This window comes from Hippocampus zosterae, chromosome 12, assembly GCF_025434085.1.
Source record: "Hippocampus zosterae strain Florida chromosome 12, ASM2543408v3, whole genome shotgun sequence".
Taxonomy (NCBI): Eukaryota; Metazoa; Chordata; class Actinopteri; order Syngnathiformes; family Syngnathidae; genus Hippocampus; species Hippocampus zosterae.
The window spans coordinates 8,868,761-8,894,977 of NC_067462.1; the positions used below are offsets into that span (position 1 = coordinate 8,868,761).

Here is a 26,217-nt window from a genome sequence, read left to right on the forward strand (position 1 = left end):
TTCTGTGGATTTTGTGGAAGTGACTCGTGATTAATTGCGCATTGAAAATCAGATGGGGGCGGGGCGTGTAATGCACTACTCTGAAGTAACTAGCATAGGCGCTGTTGATTCACTCAGTGACTCGCCGTTTAGAAACGTATAACATGATTTCATCTGAGGCAATGGTCCTCAACCACCCGGACGCGGCCCGGTCCGAAGTGTCATGCGGACAGGTACCACATAGATGAAAAAAAAAAAGAAAAAAAATGTAAAATACTTCTGGTTTATTTATCTGCAGAAAAAAATATTTTGAAAAGTAACTAGATTCTCTCCATTCCGTCTATGAATGAATCGTGACTCTTGCCAAGTTGTCTGGCGCAATGCAAATGTTTAATCCACAAACTAGCAAAATGAGTAATGTAGACATATTTAGAAAGTTTAGTTGCAATGGGGGGAGCCAAGTGATGATTAGACACAAGAGGCTGTGCCCAGGAAGAAAGACGGTACTTTAACTCTGGATTTACGGCTACAGGGGATTCACACGGATAAACTAAGTCATATCTGCACAATATATGGTGAGCGGCTCTCCAATGAGGCTTTCAAAACTGATTTGTCAACAAATTTAAGTGCCTTCAGAGTGCCACACTTGGTGGCTAATCACATTGGTAAGGGTAAACCTTAATTCAATATTTGAGGCAAAAAAAAAAACAACCAATGAGTTTGTGTGGATTGTAGAATTGCCTTTCCCCCTCCAAAGCCATCCCCGATCGCTGTATAGTGGTCGGTCCGCGGCGGAAAAAAATAGTTGGTACCACTGACCTAGGGTAGCTACACACTCCTATCACAATTTCTCTGGAAAGCAAAATTCCAGAACGGAAAAAAGTAAGCCCACTTTTAAATATTCATTAAATAAGACAAACACATGGAACAAATTCAACTCGTACCTTAAGCTACCTATTGTATACATTTGAATCACGTTATAATCTGCTATTAAATGCTGTCTTTCTTAACACTTGGAAAAGATCTCATATAATTCTTCCCTGGATTTCTGACGGTACCACCGCGCCAGATTCCAGTTCTTATGATTTCAAGTTGCTTCATCTTTTCAGTCTACATCAACACGTCTCAAGTCCTAGTTCTTGCCATGACGTTGCACTGCCAAGAACAATATTAACACGCAGGCACTTATTGCACAAGGCATCTGAATTACCATTGATAACAATCATGTCAATAAATAGGTGACAGAAATATTTCACTGGTTATTTTCTTCACTGATGGTCCACCAAGTTGGCAAGTTTCATTATTTAACAACAGTTGACCAAACATTTTCTTTCAAGGTGTGTGTACAGGCAAATTGAAGGACGCAAGGGTTCCTTTGACATTCGTCACCCTTCATTTATTTACAGTCGCAGATCCGTGTAGGTTAAGATGTACTCAGCTCTATACATTTTATATATATACAATACAATACATGCTGTTTATATAGCGCTTTCCCAACAGCGGCAGCTGTAACAAAGCGCTTATCTATATATCTGGCTATTTTAAAAAATAAAATAAAATTTGGAATTTGACCGGCAATCTCTAATAAGATGACCTTGACAAGGAGCGGAGCGTTGAACAAACAATTTGTCATTTTTAATTTTCGCCGAGTTATATTTATTCTTTTGGGCGCTGTGAAGAGAAATGTTGTTTCATTTTTGTAAATCTCGAAAAGCTTGTGTATATATATTAAACAAGTGTAGTTGAAGCAGTCAATTTTAGGACACGAAATAAATAAATAAATAAATAAAAATGGGACAGCTGTAGTTTGGACGTGAACCGATATAACAGCTAAGCTAACACCTTCTGTTTTTGTATCCTTTGAGGTACATACCGTCCATTCAGACACTGGAATTGTTAATACCCCTATTTATTTTCTCACAATCATAAATTTAAGCTTCGCTGTCGCTACATTATGCTAACTGCTTTCGCGTAGGCCAAAACAAAGCGGATGTTGTACACCGCCTTGCTCTTGTAACTGTCTCTTCCTGATCGGACTAGCCTCTTTCATCCTCAGCACATTCCCATGGTGCTGACCGTTGTGTAACTAAACTTGGACATGGAAGGTCCCATGGCCGTAAAGTCCTCCTCGTTGTCTCTCAGCCCGCGGCGGCGGCGGCGGTGGCGACGGCAAGGGCTGGCGCAGCAGGAGAACATGGCGAGCAGAGCTTTCCGGAAACGGGTGTTCATGAAGCAGTAAATGATGGGGTTGACGCAGGCGGAGGTGTAGCTCAGCAAATGGATAAAGGCGATGGGTGTGCCGGAGAGGGCTTTTTTGGCTGAATTGTCATCGAAAGCTCGCCAAGTGTTGATGCAGTACAGAGGCATCCAGCACAGAAAGAAGAGGACCACGATTACCACCAGCATGCGGATGACTCGCTTCTTGGCCTCCAGCTTGGCCTCCGACGTGTTGCTGCGTGGCCGGTCCGCCCGGGGCCTCTTGACGGAGGCGGACATCGCGGACATTTCCAGCGAGTAAGGACGCTGGACGTTGACGTAGCAGCCGTCACCGTCATCACCGCCGCACGACATGGTTGAAGTCAGGCCATTCTTCACGTCTGTATTAGGCAGCAAAAAAAAAAAAAAAAAAGAGAGTTTCACTTTCTTTACACACTTTTATCTGCTGCAAGAAATTAACCCTTGACAAATCGAAAAATTCCGATTTGGTCTTTGGCCCTTTTGAGTCGGAGCTTCGCAAAGACTTGTGAGCCATTTCTCAGTAGATGACTGCTATCCTCCAACCAGTGATTTGGGTCATTTCCATACAGTTTGGTCCTCAAGGGCCGCTAATCTGTGCCGTACAAGGAATTTATTTTATTTGTTTAATTTGTGCCTTTATCACATCACTGTTGAATAAGTGTAATGGATTTTACTTTTGGAGTCAGCCAGTCCTTTCTCCAGTTGGTCCAGAATGCTGCTGCTCGCCTCTTAACTGGAACACATATGAGGGAGCACATAAAGTCCTATTCTGGCCTATCGCCACTGGCTGTCCGTGCACTTTAGAGTTCATTTTAAGATTCAGCTACTTGTTTTCATGTATTCTCTCTGAGCTGCTCCTTCCATACTGCCTGAAAATGTTTTTCTTCCTTGGTTTTCAACACAGCATGTGACTTTGAGTCCTTATTTTAGTTTTTCAGTTTTTTAGGGGGTGGGGTCATTGTTTTGTTCAATTGTCATGTCTTTTGTTTGTTCATTTATTTACAGTATGTTGCATCAGCTCCAGTTTAGTTCTCAAAATGAAGTTGAATTAAATATTTCAATACGAAAACACAACGAAATATCCGTCTCAAATCTGTTTAGAATTTTGTTGGGGCAGGCTTCATTACTGTACGGAGCAGGTCGTTGTCTTTTGATCTGTGTGTGCACTTGATGACCAAGGTATCCTTTTGTGTGTGTTTGTGAAAGCTTTGTCTGTGCCTCTTCAGCCATAAAATTGTCCTGTCGCCAATTTAGGTTTTAATTCAAGCAGTCTCATGGTACATGAAAAGCCAACCACATATGAGTGTTTTTGTATACATTACTCTTGTCATTTTTCAGAGATTTGAAATGTACATAGTGGTAGAGAGATTGAAATACTGTGTGTTTGAAACTGTTGTTCCATGTGCCCTCGTCATAAATTGGGCACCTCCAAAAGTCTCACCCATGCCCCCTGAAGAACAGCAAAGACTCATGATGACAAACCAATGATTGTGAACATCGCTCCGTGTCGGTCGGTGAGAGGACATTCAGGTCAAAGGGCAAAGCTGAAAATGATTTCCGTCTATTTAGGTGCCATGGAATTTACCGGTCATATGCGGCATACCTGTACACGGTATATACCATCACAACAAACTATCAACAATTGCTACGCACAGTTTGGTATGATGATGCACTTCACTCTGGCCATTTGTCATGTCGTGGTTCACATAGCCGACTTTCCTGCACCTTAGTCAGAGCAGGATGAGCAGTACAGAAAATGAATGGATGTACATTCTGGTTTTATAATTCTACAAGACTCAGGTGGAGGGCTGAGCTGACGAGACGCAGGCAGAACCAATAATCGGATAAAAGACAGGGAATCGAGACAAACATAGGAAACACAATTCCCAACCAAAAGAGGAAATGATCAAATGATTCGCCACGCAAACGGAACTATAAGCTCATAATTGACAGCCAATAGTGTTTCCTACCAATGAAAAACGACTGTTGATTCCACCCTCTCATCGAAGCAACCGTTATTTTATATCTTTAATGAAGACAATGTACATATTTGGAATGTTTCTATTCTTTCTTTCTTTCTATTCTTTATTTATACAATCTCTGCCTGTAGTTGCCTTGGTTACTGCCAAGGCTCCACAGTGCGAAAACATATTTGATTATGTTTGCCAGTGACTAAGACCACTAGACCAGACTAAATTGCGCACTGCCCTGCAGCATGATGACTATTTTTATTTTACTTCTACAATGCCGGCATGGAAAAAAAAAATTCAGATTAATTCTCCTAAAACATCTGAGAAATGACAAATGATCGTTTCGTTCAAATATTTAATTCAAGACTGGTACCACTTTTACGGCAATATAAGTACACGTAGAATATGCTTAATGGATTATTCAATTTGCCTCATTTTCCATTAACCTCCCATAAAATCTCCCCGGAAATTTTTTTTATCCCTTTTATCGGATTTCCACTTGGACTTTTTTTAGCCATTAATTTTTTTTTTTTTAATATCACTTTGTCTCTTTTTCAGACAACCTCTTTCCATGTAAGGCCAAACAGATGGCGACATCCATGCCAGCAGCTGCCAGCCAATTCCATCCTCCGCTCTCCGACTCTCAATTCCAGACCCTCTTGTAAGTACACTAACAGTTCCAAAGAGCACCTCATCACCCAGAGGACATCATGATGCGATGTTGCTAATGAAATCGTTACAGTCACAATTGGATTCATCTCGACAAAAATCATGCGGGGGTGAGGGGGGGCCGCTGATAAAATGAGATCCAATATAACAGCACCGGGCTTTCCAAAGATCATTTTCGCACAGCCACCGAGGTACTCATTTGACAATGTGCTGATTATGTTGGTTGTTGCAAGCAGTGGAATCGGACTCACGCTACCCCCACCTCCGAAATATTAAAAATGCATCTGAGAGTTTGCAGAAGTGTGTGTGATCTACAGCTTCTACTGTGTGTTCTTAGACAGGCCAGATCTGTCCCGCCACGTCATTTTATGTGGCCCACGAAAGCAAATTAAACATGTCCACTTCCATGATGCTTGCTAAAATCTCTACCAAAATTCTCATATTTAATAACTTGGAAACATATTTTAAGCATTTTCTTGTGACCAAACCCCTCATTTCAGAAACCTCAACAATAGTTGAATAAATCGTTATTATATGATTTCAGTCATAACGGCCCTCCAAAGGAAAAGGTAACTAAAATGTGGCCCGCGACAAAAATGAGCTTGACACCCCTGACGTATACTGTTGACATTTTTTAAACGCACGCATACATGAAACATTTTCTTTGGCGGGAGCAAATACTGCTTTGTGGTTTTCACTTTTCACGGGGGTCTCCGATTCCCATGAACCGCAAAAAACGAGGGATTACTGTACCGCGCTAGGTGATGCATCATACTTATAGGACATGTTCCCATGTTAAGTCATTCTCCGTGAAGGCGAAATTCCCCTCAGGGAAATTCTGATGACTTTCCCCGTCATCTGTATTCTGTCAAGCTCTGCGGGTGTCCTCACCTGTCGAGTCTTTTTTGTGGCCCATCTCAAATTGGATCCCTCTGTAAAGCTCCCGAGAGATGAGTCCATAGGCCACGCTCATCACCACCCCGGGAATGGCAAATAGGATAAGCAGCAGCAGCACGTACCTTAAAGGCACAGGAAAGGAATCGGTGCAATTTTCACACAGACAACGGAGAGTTCACAGCTGCGCAGTTTGAAGACTCGACTCTCAGGATCCCTCGGAAGTGTTAGTATCCACCGTGCGTTTATAGTGGCGCTCAAGTAAAGGAGGTGAGAATTGACTTGGGGACGCGAAGTGATCTGTGAACATGGACTATTTGCGCATTCTTGAAGGTGCGTCTAAACCATCTTGATAAAAACGTTATCTGCTGCAAAGTGAAAAACTGACAGACGGTACTTGACGCACTTAAGTGCTTATAAACACATTTTGTAAGTTTTTATTCATCGTAAATTTTGCCCGCTTTCCTACTTACGCACTTCGTCGAATGACACAGTTGTGGACTGTTGTTTGGCTTTCAACTTAGTCCCCGTCAGTCAGGGGTCGCCACAGCGAATAACTCGCCTGAGATGTTTGGCACACTTCCTACGCCAGATGCCCTCCCTGATGCAATCCACACAAGTTAAAGTAAACTTACTCAAATATTTGTACTTTTCTTCCCCACTAGACGTGTGACAGGTTTTGAAACCTGTCCATACCGTTCAATTTGAGTTTTTTTTTTTTGGGGGGGGGGGGGGCGTCTCATAGTCCGTTTTGTCATTTACTGAGAAGGTGAAGTGGGATTCGTCATCATGCCACCGCTGCTCACGGCTTTCCTCCCGGGGATTGCGCCCCCCCCCCCCCCCCGAATTTCCTAGCTTGTTTATGCACTATATATTGAGTCTGCAAAAGTTCGCTGCGCCCACCAGGACCTTTAGAGCTATTGGCAACTTGCACCAGATATGCTTTTCGACTACCACATACTGAGTCAGTTGCTCTTCAAAGAAAAGTCTCTCTGGTGCATAAAAACAGATTCCAAGTAGTCGGTAATACGCACCAGATAATTTGCATTGGAGAGATTTCCCCACACCGTTCACCCGATTTTCAGATTTCCCGTTTTAAGGACTTTGCATCCCACCATGCAAGCACAGTGAAGATAAATTCAGATGTTTGTGCTAAATCATTCACATCCTTATAATTTGACTTACACGCCATTGTCCGGTACTTTGCAACAGCACTCCACTAACACCCTTCGCTGTTTGTGCGTCGTGACTAGTTCAGGTCTTCATGTTCTTACTCATGGATATATATATATATATTTTTGCATGAACAGTCGCAACCTTTTTATACAAACCTATGGATACACATAATACCAGTTCACTATTGGACTCACCAGGACTGCTTGGCCACGGCGACGGGCCACTTGTGGCGACACTGGTGGGCAGTGGTGTTGTCGGGGCGTGCAAAGGAGTCCAGGTGACTCACCACCGGATACGGAATCATGATGATGATGGCAATCAGCCATGTCGCGGCAATTACCCGGTAAGCATGGGAACGAGTCTGCCACACCCGGGACTTCAGGGGGTTACAAATGGCGCTGTAGCGCTCAATCGCTATGGCAACCAGGCTAAAGGTAGAGATGCTCACTGATATACCTGTGGGAACACAAAACCTGATTTTAGAAACGCACGACGGCATCCAAGGGTGCTTATCACTACTCTTGAGATGTGGTCCATTCTAAAAAGTAACAAAAGGCTGCAAGTGATATCCGCAATCGAAGTGGGAACAAAAGCAGAGACGTGGTAGTGTGTTTACAAAAAACATATGCGAAGCGGAGAGGCAGGGATGGGTATCTGTTGAAGAGGAAATCATGTTGGTCTCAGGCTCAGATCCCATCTGCCTTTTCCCTCCTGACAAGACCAGACGGGAAATTACTCTTTACCTCTTTTATCCGCGTACGTCAAAAATGCAAACTGAATGTTTGTTTGGGTGTGCGAGTCAGAGGTGAAGTGTGTCGTCAACTCCAACTCTTCCCCCAAGAAAGTCTCTTCTATTGTCAAATTCCGCAGGCACAACTTTTTGTTCCACTCCTAAACACTGAGCGGCACAGCTCCACGGTCTTCTGTGATGCAATATAAGGATCGTATCAATCCCAAAACTTGTACCTGCAGTGATGTAATATATTATTTACAACGGGGGAAGTAATCAATTGATTTCCTGCTGAATTTGGAAGGTTTTTCACCAAAAAGTCACATGGAAATGACATCTTGAAAGTTATTCAGCAGCCACTTGGAAATCTCACGCTTCAGCTCTCTACTCCGTGACCTTTCTAGACTTCTTATTGAGACACAGCTTTGTTGCCTTTATGGTATGTTTTGGGCCATCGTCATGCCGGAAAACACCGCTTCAGTCTTCTTGCCAAGGAAAATGTGTATTTTTTAAATTTGGAATACTCAAGATTTTACATTATTGCACATGGCTGCCTTCAATGGCCCCTCAATACGGTAAAACTGCCCCAAACCAACATTTACATCTCCATGCATGACTGGGGGGGGAGGGAATGACGTCCTCCGGGTCATACTGATTGTTTTACACAACAGGTCAAGTAGCTGCCCGATTGTTTAACTCCAAATGTCATCTGACCAAAGAGAGATTTTTTTTTTCCGGAGTCGTTTAGATGTTCGGTTAATTGAGGCCATGTTTACGCTCCACTTCGCGGACAACAGCAATTTGGTTTGCTTGAAACATCGTGCGCTGTAGGTTTTTGGCTATTGTTTTTTTGTTTGTTTGTTTGTTTTACGGTATTTAAGTATTGTTAAAATTTCACACGGTCTACTACGGTATCTGTGACGTGCAGGTAAGGGATAAGGCTGCCGAGTCCTGGCAGTTCCAGAGTGCACAACAGCTCGGCCCAGTGTTTGTTTTTTTTATGGGGATGTTCTGTCAAGGCTTTCTGCAGACGAAACCAACGTTGGATTGCATTTGTGTCCCTTGGCAGAGTCGGATGAAACTGCCAGGCCTGGCTCCAGACTCGGCATCAGTGTGTGGGGCGCACATACTGTTGCTCGATGTTTGTTTGATACACCTAATTCACGAAAATAATTTATTGTAAAGCAAAATATGACACAGCCCATTCTGTCTTTCCATCTGTCTCTCTGTCTCACTCCCTGTCACATTTTTTTCATGTTTAGTCGCGTTTTACTTCAGTTCTATAATCAGCACCACAAAAGCATTTTTTTTTCTGGACAGTTGACAGTCTATTCTGTCTCCCTGTGTTGTAAACACAATCTAAGACGGAGGCTGTACATGTTTATTCTTGAGCAGGGGCACTGCGAGATTTCCGTCAATGTGTCACGTACTATTTTTAATTGCCGTCAGATCCTTCTCAGGCCCCTGCCGTGGTGCTTTGGAGCTGCTGCCTTCCGTTTCTGTTCATCACAACCCACAACTTGATGCAAGATCTCGCATGGAGCTCCAACTGAGGGTCAGTTTTTGTGTGGCACTTTCTGAATAATGTGGCGGTGGTCATCATCTTTCAGGTTGCTAATCTCGTCCATTACGTCTTTTGACATAGAGCTCGTTAATCTTGCCCGTGGTGGAATGGAAAGGAAGAAATTTATTCCTAGAACAGGTGAGTTGTTGTTTGCATATGTTATAATAAATTTTGAAATGCAAATCAATAACAACCATATATCGCCCCCCCCCCCCCCACCCCCCGTTCCCTTGACTCATCTCACCCATGAGGTAGGTTACGATCTTGCACATGATGGCGCCAAAGATGAAGTCCTTGAGGATGCTCGGGATGAGGCTGAAGGGCATGCAGAATACGACCAACATCAGGTCGCTGACGGCCAGCGACAGCAGGAAGGTGTTGGTGACGGTCCGCATGCGCTTGTTGATCGTCAAAACCACAATGATCAGCAGGTTTCCGAACACGCTCAGGAAGAAGATGAGGGAGTAGAGCAGGATGATCAGCGTGTGGTCATCTAACGCCGACGAAGACGCAAACAAGGTAGGATGTTAGAGTGTGAAGATCTTTTTGTCTTGTTCAACTCAATTGTTGGCTCATCTTTCGATGGCGATCATCACAATCGATTAGGTGTTGTTATTAATCTGAGCAGGCCACAAAATGCAGAAGTGCAGAATTATGATACATAGCATACTGAGACGCGTATTTGCTCATTTACATTCTTGATCTTACTTACGTGTGCCTCTTGGGGGTGCGGGGGGGCATATGTCGGTGACACTTTGTAACGCAGTTTATGCAACTCAAAGTACTCAAACTTGATTTTTTTTTGGGGGGGGGGGTCAATTCCATGACTCTCCTGCAGCTTTTCTTAAGTGGAAATAAAACAAGTTCAAGCCTTACAGTCGAATCATTCAACAGGGGTATCGTATTCGTTAAGATTGAGTGGTAATTACGCCCTCATCGATTCATTTTCAGAAACTGATTTGGCCTCTCAAAATTGTTCCTTGTAGGCATGAGCAGGCAAACACATGCATACTGAATAATGGCCACATTTTCTTCTCTGGACCACATGGGATGCAATAGTCTGTGAAAATCACAGATGGCGGCGGAGCTTGCTTATCAAAAAGCATCAAGGTCAAGCTTTGAGAACATTTTGACTGGCTGCAGCTTCTGCATTTGCTTTAAAAAAAAATACAAGTTGACAGATGATGTGTCACACTCATGATCGACTTATCGTTCGAAAACCAAAATGGACATCATAGTTTTTTTTTTGTGTGTATTTTTTATTTCTTTTTTACATGAATTAGTTTCAGTCATGCTCCCATTTTGCCCTCTCCCGTCAGTCAACTTGCTCGACACTGTGGGAGGCGGGACAAGTCATATTTTTCAGTTGCCGGCTTCGATAGATAGATCGATTGAGTCCATCGTTACATCTCGACCTATCTTGCACCGAGATTTGCAACTTACATATTCACTTGTAGTATGAAAGCAGTGTGAAAAATGTGCCGGCAGGTGATTGGATGGAACAGAAGTTTCTTTCATTTGTTTCTCTTTCCGCTATGCTGGATAGAATATGCTGCCCAGGCGTCTGCCTAATCGAAGACAATTAGCTTTCCTGTGTGCCGCCTGACTGTTGATAACTCTCTCAGTACATTTACATGAAAAGGTGACTCAGGAAATTCTCAATTGTTCCTCTGCTCAAATATGGTAGAATGAATTCAATTTTTTAATGTGCTCCATTCACTGGCTTATTTTTTATTCTTAACTGTGCAAGAATAACAATGGAGGACAAGCACAAGACTGTTTAAGTTATAATGATGTTGGCGTGTGGCCCATGTTTGACTCCAGTTCTTGCTTTCATTTCCCCAAATTAGCAAAATGCTGTTTGGTTGAGGCACACAGTGACAGTACCACTTCCAAATGCAATGTATTTAGGAGTTCCTGTAATTTTTTTTTTTGGGGTGGTAGGGGGGACACATTTGGTGAACATATTTGTACAAATAACAGACAGGATTTTACACAATATGGCTATTGTTGTGGTCGTAGTTTGCAGCGGTATATAGCTGCACTGGCATACCAAGCGCTGATTTGCTTGGGTTGAGTAAGATAAATAAATGTTACAATTATTTCTCTGTAATGCCGGAGCCGCTTCTCCTCACAAGGGTTGCGGGCATGTCCGAGGCCGTCCCAGATGGCTTCGGGCTGTAGGCGGGCTATACCCCGAACTGGTTTCTCCATAACGTTTATTTTCAAATGCTGTACATCAGATTGTGCAGGTGTACCTAATCAAGCGTCTGAGTGTCTCGTATCACCCAAACCATCTTCTCAGTCTTTGACGTATTGTGGCCACAACCGTTGGGGCAGCACGATGGTCGAGTGCTAAAGTGCAATTGGCTGACGACCAGTCCAGGGTGTACTCCACCTACCGCCCAAATTCCTACATACATCTCACCCGTGACTTTAATAAGATGCTGCAGTTTGGAATTTATGGATTTACAGTCTGCCGTGGAAACAAGTGGCTTTTCACTGAAATCCAAGTGTCAAACCCTACATCGAAACTTTTTTTTATGATTCAAATCATTTTAATCTGTTGTCCTTGATTTTGGGCGATGGGCTAACAGTCCAGAGTATACCACGCCTCTCGCGCATTCAATCAGTGAGCCGCAATCCTAGATGGTATGTGCGGTAAAGATGACGAATGACTGGTTGTTAATCTGGAGCGTTTTGTTCCATGTTCTTTTGCTCTATTTATGAATGACCCGCCACTAGGGGAAAAAAAACCCCGCATCCAATGACATCTCCTTTTCCTTTTTTCATCCAAGCTAAGATTAATTGTGGGCAGAGGCTTTTATAAGACACGCAAATACTGTAACTTGTGGCTCAGTTCATAATAGAGTTCATTGTCTGCCCATGAATATTTAACATTTAATCAGCTTTTCCCATTCAACAAATCTGACATTTTATGAACGATGAATTATTCTCTCGCCGCCTGTCTGATAAGTATGCAGCACGGCACTTTCTATTCCAGTTGGCTCTTGTGTCAGCGTGCCTATGTGAGGGTGGGGGGAAAAAAAAGAAATCTGCCCTTGCTCCTGTAAGGCTGAGGTATTGGTAAATGTCACCACGAGTGTCTTATCCAGCGCCGCAAATGTCACCTCAGCTGTGTCACAAAGCTCAACGGCAATCCACAACAGTTAATGGAGGATGCTGAAAACCTCTTCCCGACGACAGACTGTTGGAAGTACGTCCCTTCTTGCACTTGCTTTCAATTGATAACAACATTGAAAGTTGCGCAATCAACACGGCAGATGTAGCAAATATTTGCTTTTACAAAGATAATAATGCTCAGTTTTTATGCAATTAACCCTTTCAGGGACAGCGGTTACTGCAGTGGACAGCTGACCGTGTGATCAGGTTACAGGGTGCATGAAAGGGTTAACTACCGGTATGTGATCATTACCTTGCGCATTTTTTAATATTTTGGCTACCTTACTTGGTGTCATGAGAGCGTCGTTCACCTTATTAAAAACAGCTCTCGGTGCTCGAAGCTAAAACATTTTTTTTTGGTTTAACAGTATGAACATAGTTGTATTGCAGCAGAATGAAACTGAGGGATGTTTCTTAATATGTTCCCCTCTTTGGTAGATGCGCTTCAACCTCTAAGGTTGAACACAATCAGTTGTATCATTCAGGCGCTTCGTGAGAAAGACGCGTTGCTGATGGTGGCACAGGAATTGCATGAAATGCTCCAAATTGAGGCTTTTGAGGTCAGTGGAGTGAAAGTGAGTTCTGCCCCCTCACCCCCCCCCCCCCTTTCTCATCCGAGTAATGCCCTCCTGTTGATGCTTGATGAATTGCAATCAGCCCTCATCCTGGATAGCTCATCAACATTGTCATTGACTCGCTAAAGACCTCCTCACTCGTTTGCACTCCGCGAGACAGCGATCCAGCCAGGCCACTTCATTTGATGTCTGCATGACTGCTGAAGTGTGAAATGATGTTCACTGTGGCAGTTTGCTGTGTGCCTTCAAAACCACCTGCACACCCCTCTTTTTGGTTCAAGTTTTGACGCTCAGCTAGCTAAACGTAGGAGCAGTGAAGTCAACTTCTCATTATGAATTAAACAATCAGCGCATGCTGTCGCAGGTTTCAACATGACCCATTAAAGTCCCAGAGAAGAAAATTGAAGGACATCTTTTTTTAAATATGCGGCACCTTGTTGGTGATTGGATGGATGCTGTATATTGACGGGTCTGGAGATGAAGGCGCATGTGTCAAAATGCTAATCTTGACTGCACCTCGCCTCGGTAAACTCCATAAATGAAGATGATGTGTGTAATGGACAAGGAAGAGCGGTTGGCGGCCGTGAGCCGGTGCAGCATTATTTCCGGTCTGAATGTGAGCCAGTGATGCTGAGAGCAGCCGCGCTGGGTCTGATATCCTCTTGAATTCTTTTATACAGGCACAATATAGTGTCTGAAGGGAAAACTGGGGTCTCTATTTAATGTCAGACACTGAACTTGTCAAAAAAGACTCATCGCCATTTTTGTTTTAAATTGCCGCCATGATTAAAAAATGTGAGCATAGTTGATGTTGCATATTCGCTAGCAGGTAGACCCGCCGACATTCAGAGGCCTCGGTAGTTATAGCATGCGGGAGCACTGTATGAATCATTTACACCAAGTCAAAAATAATCTGATTTTAGGTACCAAGTGTGTTTGTTAAGCGCTTCAAAAGCACAGTGCACTAAAATGCTTCAGAGAGCAATTAATGACAAAATAGTTTGCAGAAAACTCTTTTGTCTCACAATGGAGAAATTCCCAATTTACAGCAGCAAAATTATGTAAGGGAAAAATAGAAGAACAAAAAAGTATATAAATATACGCATATTAAAAATGGGTGAGTGGAGGTGAGTCCAGGTTTTCAGGTCTCTCTATTTAATAGCCCAATAGAATAAACAAAATTACAAGACAAATGTCAGTCATAAAAGGAGCAATAAAATCAGCACGAATAAAAATAAATTAATCATAAATAGGTCAACATCCGATCGGATGTCAGAGACCACGAAAAACGACAAGTTTTTAAGTGCGGTTGGTCCACAATTTTGGAGCAGAAACTACAAAGGCTCAATGCTGTCAAAGCTTCCCTTGCTTTTTGGCTCAGTCAAGACCAGCTTGACCTGTGATTGTCTGTCAAGAATATTGTTTCAAATCAAATAAAGTGATTTTAACCCTTTCGGGGGACAACGGTTACTAAAGTGGCCATCTTACCATGTTATCAGGTTACGGGGTGCATGAAAAGGTTCAATTGAATCCTGAAGTGCACTGGGTGCGAGGGATCTCAGGGTAAGATGATGGAAATGTACTTGAGTTAACATGTCCAAGTTAAGACGCGCACCGGCTATTTGTAAGCGACTCATGGAAGATGTACTGACAAGCTCACAGAGTCCACACTATTAGTCCAGCCAGGTGCTGATAATGCCATAGACTCTTGTTTCAAAGTGTTGACTTGAAAGAATTGGCTTGACTTTGGCCAGCTGCCTGCAGGGACTTAACTCCTCTCATCTGGCTCTCAAATTTCGGATCGGCATCCAACTCGACAGCAAGGTTTGAGATTGTCATCTTATTCAGAGTGGCCAAGGAATTTAATTCTACCATGGCGTTCTCAGCTACGCCGCCCAAAAAAACAAAACAGCTATTGTCATTGTAACTTAAACAGTTTAGAGCCAGCCATGCCATTTATATGAAGACACCTCGGCAATATAATGGGAGAATGTCCATTATCCCTTTTTTTTTTTAGAGTTACATAACTGTGGCCATTGTCCATGTTAAAAAAAAAAGTAACTTTCTGATTCAGGATCCAAGTGTAATAAAGTAAAAGTGGGCCGAGAACTGAACCCTGAACCTGGAGATAAAGAATCTAATGTTTTTGAGCATTCTTCAAGCAACATCAGACATGAACACGCCTCTGTTCTGACGTCGTTGCTACCGCAACCTGCCATGCGGGTCAGGACTGCAGCCAAGTCTAAACAAGGCCAGATACTATTTGGCCACGATTGTGGACAGTCAGCCCTAAAAATCAGATTTGAGGAGGAATCTAATTGGAACCCGATATGCCTGCAGTCTCAACGCAGCCTATGTGTCAAGTGTGCTTCAGCACTTCCTCCAAATCCACTTCTTCCATTTGTGGTGAGGCTTGGGAGACATGCATTGTAGTTAAACACTGTATGCACTCAGCAGTCCAAACAATGTGGATTTAAGGTATCAAGCGTATTTGAGCATGCCACAGATTAGCTGGATACGTGACCAAGTCCACTTCTTCCGGCCGGTGCTGAGGCCTGGATATTGTACCAGGGAAGAGCGTGGAACAAATCACTTGCACTATTCAAAACACTCCACTTTCGAGGTATCTATTATGTTTGAGCAAGTTATGAGCAACAATAAGAGACTATTGCTGTCAAGCGTGCGTCGGCGTCATATGAAACAAGACGACAAATTTTAACTATCAAGTGAACTTCAGCATGGAGCCCATCTCAACTGCACCAATTCCTTGGAAGTGTACAATGCGTGATCGCAGTATGAAACGCTTCTACCAGTCAAAACAATCCAGGCTTTCGGTAATAAATGTGCTTGAACATGGCATACATTGCCCACTGTAAATGAGTCGGACAGTCCCTCAATCGAAGAACATCTGTTTTCATGAAGAGACAATTGTTTGCATTCATTTGTGGTTTTCCCCACTCTGACGCCACCTGATGGTTATGCTCACATACCCTGAAGATGAAGTGTGTCAGTCGGACTGCTTTCTTATCACCTTTGCAGCCAAAAGGTTCTCCACCTGTTTGTGAGGCAACACAAAATCCTCTGGATTGCTTCAACCTCTTGGCATGCCAACACCAGACTTAAGTTGATTGCTTATAGCGCGATGTGTTTGACATGCAGTCTTTTGCAGAATGCGTTCCAACTTTTGTCAAGTGAGACATTCTATAGGAGGTGGGAGCTGAAGATGCCAAGTGAGTAAAGAACCAGTGAGACAGGTTTGAGAAAGGCATTGGTCGTTTGAACAGCACGAAGCATTGAATCGAAAACGTGTTGTCTTTGTCGACACTCCTAATGAAGGTACTTCATTTTGTGCGGTGACTCACGCACACACACTTCATTAGCACACCATAAAGGAGGGCCAGTTAGAGTTTGATTAAAAATAGCATGATATGGTTGATAAAGTAGCATTTTGTCTGTTTTCTATATCACATACTGTCAAGCAGGGGGTTGGAAATCTATGGCCCTTACGACCGATTTAATCCGCCCCCCAAAATGAAAATGAATAAAACCTTATTAGAATCAATCAGTATATTTTTAGCCCCACTACTACTTTCCTTCACTAGGGTACACCCTGAACTGGTTACGAGCAGGGTACATAGAGAAAAACAAACATTCAATTCTCGTCGAGACGCAATACAATTTTCAATCAACCAAGTTTTCAGAATGTGGCAGAAAGCCAGAGAGAAGCACGGCTAGAACATACCAACTGGCCCAACTCTAAAAGGAAAAACCACGTCCAGATTTTAACCCAGAAACCCTTGACTGTGAGGCAGAAGTGCCAACCACTAACTCGCTGTGATACCTTCATTCATCTGACCGTTGCATTATTTTTTTCACACCTTTAGTATTTCCCCGGGGGTACTAAAAAGCTGAAATTACCCCTGACAGGAAAACTCTTCCCTACTGCAGAAGCGTGACTATGTCACAGTCCAGATGTGAGGTCAGCTGATCAGCTAAATCCCTCTCAACAGCCAGGTTTCATTTGCACTCTTATGCCTCACGCCACAGCGGCGGCTACATTTAGGGCTTCAAAATAATGGAATGGCTTTCTGCATGATACTCAATTTGGCTATTTGAGATCGTGCAGAGCTACAGTTCCTCGGCATCGCACTTGTTTACCTTGGCAGAATTTGTCTTAAAAATCTGAAATTTTTTTTTCAATACAAAAGAAAAAAATATGCATGAATTGTTTAGATGACTTGAGAATTTCAATATTCTTTTCAATAAATCTTGTTCAATATGTCACTATCGATTCAAGAAAATGATAAATGAATTCATTAAAATATGCAGGCCTATATGTAAAATAATGAATTCCGTGCAAAATATTAGAATGGAGCAAATGAAATGCAGTAGTTGTTTCAAGCGGCAGATGTGTATCCCTTTCAGAAATTAAGCCATCATAATTATTTTCAAGAACTTTGTGTTATACCCGCCAGCCGCAATATTGTGAATGCTTGCAATATATGTATCATTATTCTTTCTGCCTTTATGGTGGCAACGCTGTTCAAGTTGGAATGAGTCCGTCTGACAAGTCTCTATATTCCTCTCTGATTATTAATGTGTTTTATGCTTACTAATTTAATCAAATGCATCGTACTGATTTGTAAAATTTTTTGACGACGACAGCGTAACCAAAAAGTTAGAGGAAGTTCTTAGTATGATTCAGTATGAACACTGAAAATGAATACCGCTCTGACAGCGTCAATCAAAATTCAACCATTATCTTGTATTGGGTCTCATTCTGTTCTGCAAGTGGTTACATGTGGCCGGTGAACCTAAGTAAGAAATTGAGCTTGAGTGAGTTTAAACGTCAACAGCGGTGATTTAAAATGAAAAGAACCTCGGGTATCTTTTGAAATCGTGACGTCACAGCGCCACGTACGTTCTACATGTTTTTCCCCCCCAACTTCTATATGTTTTCTCACCCTTTGGCCGCACGCCACGAGGGGTGAGCGCCGTGGAGATGTTGCCGCAGCTCCGGTTTGAAGCGTCCGGGTTTCCGTCCTGCGCCACAAAAACGCGTGCCGCTGCACACTCCCCAGACGTCTCGTTCGGTGCTAACGAATCCATAATTCTTTACTCAACTCGCATATACTGGTAAGAAGTTATAAGTGCTCAAATTCCAAAATGTTGCCACGCACACTTGCATCCATAACGTACTTCTTGCAAAGTTCTTGCTTGGGAGGGAGGAAAAAAATTCACTTTCCTTGCAGCTGCTTGTCTCTGCGTGTCAAAAACGAAGGGAGAACCCTGCACACTGGTACCTTGGCACTTAAGTGAATCTCACGGAGGGTGTGAGGCGTGGGGGCGGGGGGGGGGGGGGTGAGAGAGAGAGGGAGAAAATGCCTCGTCGTTCCCATGTAGTAATTTCACGACAACCTTCTAGTTGAGAGTCCATCTATTTTCTAAAGCTACAGCGCTTCATAAAAGGAAATCTGTTCAAATAATTTATCACATCTTGTTCTGTGCCTTAATTCACTCCAGATGTGTAGTTTCATACTGTATGGAGTGACCGGCTATAAACCCCTGGGAGTAGAATTACACGCACACTATCGCCTCCTTGTGGCCAACACCCATAACTGCATGTCGTTTTGTAAGGTTTGAAAATCGAAATTATGGTCATTGCACATGTCACAAGTACAGAGCAACTAAAATAATTGTATTACTGGTGTTCAATACAGTTTTCATTCTTTGAGCTTTCACCAATGATTAATATTGCGACCTTTTAATACATAAAATGTCATTTAATACAAAGAAAAAAAAATGTGAACAAAGACTTACTCCGGATTTATTTTTTGCTATAAGTATTGACAGCATCCAATGAGAACCTGCTACCTTCAAATAAGGCCAGGATCAGTCCGATACAATATTATATATAACAGTTTCAACCTCTCAAAGAAACACACGGGCTCTGTGTGGGATCTGGAAAAAACACATTATCCCATAGTGGCATGACCCCACAGACCTCTTTTTTTCCCTCCACTTGCTTGGGAGGGTTTTTACTTACAGTTCACAATCATGCATATTTACATTTACCACCACAACTTTCAACATCACAAAAAGGGTTCCAAAAGATAAACCCAGATTGCAATCTGAAATGGGTGGCATCTCATCATGCTCTTCTTTTTGCATCTAATCTTGGCATCGCTGGCAGTTGGGGGTCAATTACACAGCCACTTGCTTCACTCTGTGCAGAACAAATGCACATACTGGCCCTGACCTCACTGAGGTTCTGTGCTGTAGTGGCGTAACAGCATTAATGTCAGTGCGTTTCCTCCTTTGGAGATGCATGCTCATGCAATCTTATTGACCGAACAAAAAGTGCAATCTGTTTTAGATCTTGATTATTGATGGATCGATTCCGCATTTAAATGGATTGAACAGGAACCTTGTTCTTTTCTAAAGCCTTTGCGTGTTGGTGATTTCAAATGAAAAGTATCACAAAAGTATACTAAAGTAGAACACGATGTGTTGCATTACACTGGTTGACTTGACCACCGTATAATAATGAAATACAATTATTCATATTTTGCAGAGGGAACAGGAAGATGTCAGCGTGGTGATTGCCACCCATTTGTGTTTTATGAATATTGCTGGGACTGACGATGACTCGCATGATTTAGGTGTAGTGTATCAATTGTGCACATTCAATATTTGTATTTCTACTTGGTGATAATGATTTGTGTCAGAAATGTTTCATGACTTTTATTGTGTATTATGTTGCGGTGTGTTCCGTTTCATGTTCTCCAGACAAAGAACACTTTTTTTTTCCTCTCGGAGGCCCGTTTGAACATTTATAAAATTGTAAATATCTGACCGAATGCGTTTCTTGTTATTTGTTTATTTTAAGCATTTGTGTTTTAAATGTTTAGGGCTATTTTTCTTATTTTCTTTTGATGTTATTTCTTTTTAAAATTTCTTGACAGCCAGATATGTACAACTTATCACAACTTAATGGATGGTCCGTCTCCTATGTGCCACACATTTGGGTGGTCAACGTGTTGTGATATATCTAAACAGGGGACCATCTGCTCGGTCTGGAAACATGTTTTGTTTTTTAATGACGGGAAAAATTAGAGGGGAGGGGATGGCCCAATATGCCTCAACTCTAATCATTTTTTTCTCCTGTGCTTAATTGGCTATCTCAGCTAGGTCATGTGTCGAGCCACTTAGCCCAGATAAACAAGTCATGCGAGGGTGCCAATCTGGATGAGGAGCGAGACTAGTGTTTCCCTGTCGCGGCTGGTAATCATGAAATGCGCTGATGACTGCTGATTAAGACACGTTGGAGATAAATCAGTTCTAGTGTGGCATTTAGCAAGTGGCATGTCTGCAATTATTTGTTGGAAACACGACTGCTACAGTCAGCTCACGGAAAAGCATCCATCTTTTGGCCGGTGCATTTCAAGACAGCCCTAATGGAGGGTGCACACATCAGTGCTAGGCAGAGCTCAAGAGGATTTTGGGTCCAACATGCACACTTCTCTGGTGCTCGCTAGCAGAGACTCATACACTAAGACGTGGACTTGAGTCTTTTTTTTTTTAATTCACACACTATGACAAGTTTAAGCCATTCTGTGTTGTAACACAAGTGGAGCGTGAACATGGTGTGATACAGACAACAGCGAGGAGGCTAAAAATGTTGATCTTTCCATCAGCAGCTACCCGTGCTTGTCAAATGTACAATCACCACACTTCCCTGAAGGTGTGTTGTTGCTGAACATTCCCGGTCGGTGATGACGTCCATTTGAGGCATTTATGCTTTTTAAAAACATAAATGTGTAGGGTTTTTTTGTTGTTGTTGTTTTTTTTTTACATGTGCAGAGTACATACTCCATGACACCAAATGGGGGCCACATTTCTTTTTAGTGTAATATATCCCCAGAAGAAAACTCCACCATAAGCAACTAAATAAACCACCGTAATGTCAGCGTATAGTATTTCATGTGACTTTGACATCCCAGACCCTTGTCTGTTTTGTGTAGTCCGTTTTGTACAATAATTTCTTGTTATGAACATTGCTACATAAATGTTTTTTTAAGAAGCAAAAGACACTACATCGTGTGCTTTTGAATGTGATCCGATGCGGCAGTCTTTCATCATTTGTAAGGCTGGATCCCCCAGGGAATGAAGTTTATTTGGAAACGTATTTGTCTGTCTCCTGTAATTCTCTTAAGTGACACTGAAGGGTGCAGTTGCTTCCTTGCATTTGTTTCAGTACCTTTGTTTCACCTTTGTTTCAGTAACGGACTGCGATGATTAAATTAAAAGGAAGGACATGCAATCGCTGGAAACACCCCTTTTTGAGAATATTGTTTTTGTTTTTTTTAGAACATTCATGCTGTATGTATACGAATCAATTACAACAAAATCAACACAACGATGCAACCAATTAACAGCATTCACAAACGGAGATAAAATAAGCAAATGGAACGCTATCCTGTTCTGGTCACGTTTGATTGACAGGAGTCAAAGCAATTTAACATTACAGCGTTGACGTAACCGATTTCTCGAAATTGGAATATCTTATAAGCAAACTGCCTGTTTTGTTTTTCATTGTTGTTCAGTAGATAATGTGCAAAGGTGACTGGGATAATGTTTTAAGGTCGAAACGCGAAAATACAAGTGAAGGTGAGACAGCTAAGTTAGATGAGTTAGAACTATCAAAACATGTAAAGTTTGATATTCACGTCATGTAAATACAGAGCACTAAGTTTGACGATTATGACGGCGCGCCCGCGGGGGAGGGGGTAATAGAAGTGCTATTTAAAAATGTATATCTTTTTACTCGCGAGGACATGACAAACTAAATCATGATGTAAACTTCCGGAATTCAACCGACTACGAGCCGAGGTGTCCACGCACCTCAACGCGTCATCTCCTCAATATCCCCTTCCCAAATTAAACATTTAATTATTCTTATTATTACTTTTAAACGGAACGTTAATAACAATGTCCGATATCGACTCTGACGAGTTTGACGAGGAGCGCAATAAACTCGGGGTGAGAACCAAGACAATATTCGTGACTCGACTGTTTTGTTATTGTAAGGTAGCCTAGGTAACGCCACTGAAATGGCATCCATGCTAGCTGACGCCGGTAATTTCATGATTTAGTTGCATTATTGTATTTGTTCCAGGAATACGAAGGGGACCGAAATGAGGCTGGGGAACGACATGGGATGGGTAAAGCTGTTCTGCCGAAAGGAGACGTTTACCAAGGACGATATGAACGTGGGAAAAGACATGGCAAGGTAGGATTAGCAATTGTCAAACGATGTCAATCCGTCATGAAAACTGTAAAGAGTCGTTTGTTTGTTGAAAGTGTAATGAATATTTCTCATGGGCTGCATTGTGCACAAGTGGTTGGATGGCCACGTCACAGTCGCCAGGTTCTTGATTTGAGTATCAGGCCTGTGTGCACATGTTTCCTTGGTTAAGGCAAGATGCTTAATTCTCCATAGATGTGAATGAATGTATGTCTATGTGCACTGCAATTTTCTAGCGATCAGTCCAGGTTGGAATGCACATCTTGCCCAAAGTACACCGGGGTGGACTCCACATCATCCTAACGAGGAAGTTTTAGCCCTTTTAGGCCAACGTGCCAAATTTGGTAACCTCAATTTAAGTCGAAATTATATTTGTCATGATAAGGTACGAGTATCATGTCATTTTTCCAACCAGTAAATACATTCATTCATTCATCTTCCGTACCGCTTGAGCCTCACTAGGGTCGCGGGGGGTGCTGGAGCCCATCCCAGCCGTCTCCGGGCAGTAGGCGGGGGACACCCTGAATTGGTTGCCAGCCAATCGCAGGGCACACATAGACGAACAACCATCCACGCTCACACTCACACCTAGGGACAATTTAGAGTGTTCAATCAGCCTGCCACGCATATTTTTGGAATGTGGGAGGAAACCAGTAAATACAAATAACACAAATTAAATTGTTCTTGTTTATATGAGTCCTGCGATTGTCTGGCGACTCAAAGTCAGCTGGGATGAATTCTAGCTCACGGCAAGTCATAATGACGACATTGGAAATAAGTGGATTTTGCAAACATGTGACTGACCTCTGTGTTTGGATGATGAATATCATGAATATCAAATCGAACCATCAACGACAATGAATGCTACCATCAACTTCGAAAACTTCAAGTAGCATTTAGAATTGCTGTCCGCGTGTGTGCTGCTGATAGGGCACATACCGCTTTGTGAACGGAGCGAGATATGTGGGAGACTACCTCCAGAACATGAAACACGGACAAGGCATCTTCTACTACCCAGATGGATCCAAATATGAAGGTATGTCAACACTTACAGCACGTGCGTATGTGACGGTGGATTATAATTATTAACAACTCGTTCCCTCATCCGCTTATCTCACAGGCTCGTGGGCCGAGGACTTGAGACAGGGTCATGGTGTTTACACATACTCCAATGGGGACACGTACGTTGGAGAGTGGCTAAATCACATGAGGTACTTCTTCAAGAAGCGGTGGGAGGCGAGCGTCCGTAAACATAAAGTATTCTACTCGTGGCAACGGCGGTTATGTCTTTGGCACGTGAACATGTCAACAAACACAAGGACCCCGATTTCTACTGCATCAACAAGTTCCCAGACAATTTAAACGGCGCTAGCAAATGCTAATCCGTGCATTCAACAAAACCCAGGACAACTCTGCTTTCCTGACAAATCCAAATTTGCTGAGGTCACATGTCGAGCTTGGTGTTACCTTTTCACATGAGAACATTTTGTTGACATATTTTTGATAAAGGCACGGCGAGGGCACCTATCGTTACCATGACACCGGGTCGGTGTACACCGGGATGTGGGCGAATGGCAAGATTGAGTCTGTCGGAGAGTTCATCCACGCCAACCACAGATACAGCAGTAACTTTGTCAACAATAATGTGAGTTCTGGTTCTAGTCGATTCTTTTAGGTGTAGTTGCAAATTGAAATGACATTCAATACATTCCAGAAGATACTCATGCTCACTTTTGTGTGCCAATCAAATACCTTGACATGGTGCGCGGTCACCACAAAAGACATCTTCTTGGTCATGGGTCAAATTGTCAATAATAATCAAGTTCCCTGTTGTTGTTTTTGTTTTGTAGCCATCTGGTCCAGGAAAGTATGTGTTTGACATTGGCTGTGAGCAGCACGGTGAATATCACCAAATAGAGCAGGTAATAGCATGAACAAAACAGAAAAAAAACACATTTACCGGTACTCATTACATCTATGTTGTGGCCGAACACCAGCAAGTGCATCAACAACTTCTGTCTCCCTCCAAAAAAAAAAAAAAGTATACTCACTCTCCTTCCACAGGACAGGGCCGAAGGCGAGTGGGGTGAGCCAGGCTCCAGTACGCTTCTCAAGTGGTTTCCAAAATGCATCACGGGCCTTACGTCGCAGGAAACTGACGGCGAGGGTGAAGGCGAGGGCGTGGGTGAGGGCGAGGCTCCACCCGAGGTTTCACTCGAGGCTCCAGCCGAAGCGTAGCCAGCGACCAACCTTACTATACGCGATACGGTAGAAATTGAAAGAACATACCTGATATGAACAGTACAGCGCGCACATTGAACTCCTTCTAGGCCGTGGGGGAAATACGGCCTTTAGAATTGTACCCATGTTACATTTAGACAGAAATGTCCTTTTTTTTTTGCGTGTGTCATCATACAATATAAAGTTGTTTTTTTTCAGGCCTTAGATGAGTTTGCGTCACCTTTGACCCATCCCAACCCGCTGAGGTATCATAATTACATATTTACAGCTGCAGGACTCTCCCAGTTACCGTAGCGTCCATAAATTCACTTGACGGACAACACGCACTGTTCCTTCACTGTCAATTTTGCACTTGTCCTAGAAACAAATGTCCCCGTTTTCTTCAGCAGGTCTTAGATTGTTCTTCTTGACACAAGATGGGTACTGACAAAAAAAAAAAAACGTTTTCGACATAAGACTAAAGTATCCATACATTAAAACATTTAATCCCACCGGTCACATTTGTCAAGGACAACAATGATTTAATTTACAGGACTCTAAAAATTTATTACCGATTACTTAAAAGGGCTACCTGATTTTGACTTTTAAATGTCTGGGAAAAACTTGGGTTAATACAAACGTGAATGAGCACAATAAAGATAATAAGTAACAAGTCACATTTTGTAAAATAATAAATGTGAATTAGATTAACTGGGCTGCACAATGATTGACTGCTTAGCGTGTCGGCCTCACAGTGCAGAGGTTGCACGGTTCGATTTCCACCGGCTGCCTTCCTGTGTGGAGTTTTCATGTCCTCTCCCCATGCCTGCGTGGATTTTCTCCGGGTACTTCGGTTTCCTCCCACATTCCAAAAACCTGCATGGCAGGTTAACAGAACACTCCAAAATTGTCCCTAGGTGTGGGTGTGAGCACGGATGATTGTTCGTCTATGTGTGCCCTGCGATTGACTGACGACCAGTTCATGGTGCACCCCGTCCGTCTATTGCCCAAAGACGGCTAGGATAGGTTACAGCAGGCCTTGACCGTTGTGAGGAAAAACGGATCGGAAAATGGACGGATAGTCTGACTGTTGACTGATTGTGAATGGTCATTGTCAAATGGAAAGCGTGCATCTCCTCATTCTGAATTTCTTCTTGTCTAAAACAACCACAATTATTTATCGACAACAAAAATAATTATCCTATGGTTAAGAAATGTGGATGTATGGTTGATGGAGACTAGACAAACACAAGGTTATCATGTTTAAAAGTTTCATTTTGCAGCATGTGTGCTCTCGCAGCTTGGACACAGTGGAGCACAGAGAATCAAGGCCAAATTGAAGGCGCTTGTTCACTGATAATACAGGACGTGCCCGCACTGATGAGAATGTCCTTGAGTAAAGTTACAGTTGTCTCAGTTCGTGGAGAAATAACAAAGTACCTGTTGATTGCGCAGGGAGTTGTCTTGGTCTAAAAATGTCTACCGAGGGCCGTATCGGAGGGCCGGCCGAAAAGCACGGCATGCAAGGGAGACTGTTTGTCTGATATGTTACTTGAAATTTTCATATGTTCCCAATAAATGTTCGGCATGGAGCACAGAAAGCTGAGTTTTGGTTGGAGTTGTTTGTTCAACTTCACATCTCTGACAACGGTCAGTGAATTGATTTGCTCAGAATGTTGTCGGCTGTGCAGAAGTGATGATCATCACGTTTT

At 42.7% G+C, this 26,217-nt stretch overlaps 2 protein-coding genes across 7 annotated transcripts; one reads left to right on the plus strand and one right to left on the minus strand.

Moving 5' to 3' along the window:
- Positions 1 to 18,087, minus strand: LOC127611703 (cholecystokinin receptor). The gene is made up of 5 exons (XM_052082429.1): positions 17,943 to 18,087; positions 9,465 to 9,713; positions 7,121 to 7,382; positions 5,748 to 5,875; positions 1 to 2,576 (listed from the first exon to the last, which is right to left on the minus strand). The coding sequence occupies exons 1-5, from the start codon at positions 18,085 to 18,087 to the stop codon at positions 2,032 to 2,034; spliced, it is 1,329 nt and encodes a 442-aa protein (XP_051938389.1). The 3' UTR covers positions 1 to 2,031.
- rsph1 (radial spoke head component 1) lies at positions 9,321 to 25,214 on the plus strand. 6 transcript variants are annotated; one of them, XM_052082420.1, is made up of 9 exons: positions 9,321 to 9,358; positions 9,476 to 9,567; positions 9,652 to 9,739; positions 22,157 to 22,270; positions 23,216 to 23,321; positions 23,406 to 23,496; positions 23,795 to 23,930; positions 24,136 to 24,207; positions 24,350 to 25,214. In XM_052082420.1, exons 3-9 carry the CDS (start codon positions 9,695 to 9,697, stop codon positions 24,521 to 24,523), a joined length of 738 nt encoding a protein of 245 aa, XP_051938380.1. In that variant the 5' UTR covers positions 9,321 to 9,358; positions 9,476 to 9,567; positions 9,652 to 9,694; the 3' UTR covers positions 24,524 to 25,214. The 6 variants fall into 6 exon arrangements, with proteins under 6 accessions (XP_051938380.1, XP_051938381.1, XP_051938382.1 ...); XM_052082421.1 differs by having other exon boundaries at positions 9,326 to 9,358; positions 9,649 to 9,739; XM_052082422.1 differs by lacking the exon at positions 9,321 to 9,358 and having other exon boundaries at positions 9,472 to 9,595; positions 9,670 to 9,739.
- The last annotated feature ends 1,003 nt before the right edge of the window (positions 25,215 to 26,217 follow it).

What these genes read in the sequence shown, in the direction of transcription:
- rsph1 (XM_052082418.1), top strand. Translation starts at nt 21,970, where the DNA reads ATGTCCGATATCGACTCTGACGAGTTTGACGAGGAGCGCAATAAACTC. An exon ending in AGATGGATCCAAATATGAAG is followed by an intron (nt 23,322 to 23,405) that starts GTATGTCAACAC and finishes CTTATCTCACAG; the next exon opens with GCTCGTGGGCCGAGGACTTG. An exon ending in AATATCACCAAATAGAGCAG is followed by an intron (nt 24,208 to 24,349) that starts GTAATAGCATGA and finishes CTCCTTCCACAG; the next exon opens with GACAGGGCCGAAGGCGAGTG.
- LOC127611703 (XM_052082429.1), bottom strand. Translation starts at nt 18,087, where the DNA reads ATGGATTCGTTAGCACCGAACGAGACGTCTGGGGAGTGTGCAGCGGCA. An exon ending in TCGTGGCGTGCGGCCAAAGG is followed by an intron (nt 9,714 to 17,942) that starts GTGAGAAAACAT and finishes CGTCGGCGTTAG; the next exon opens with ATGACCACACGCTGATCATC. An exon ending in GCCGTGGCCAAGCAGTCCTG is followed by an intron (nt 5,876 to 7,120) that starts GTGAGTCCAATA and finishes TGTGCCTTTAAG; the next exon opens with GTACGTGCTGCTGCTGCTTA.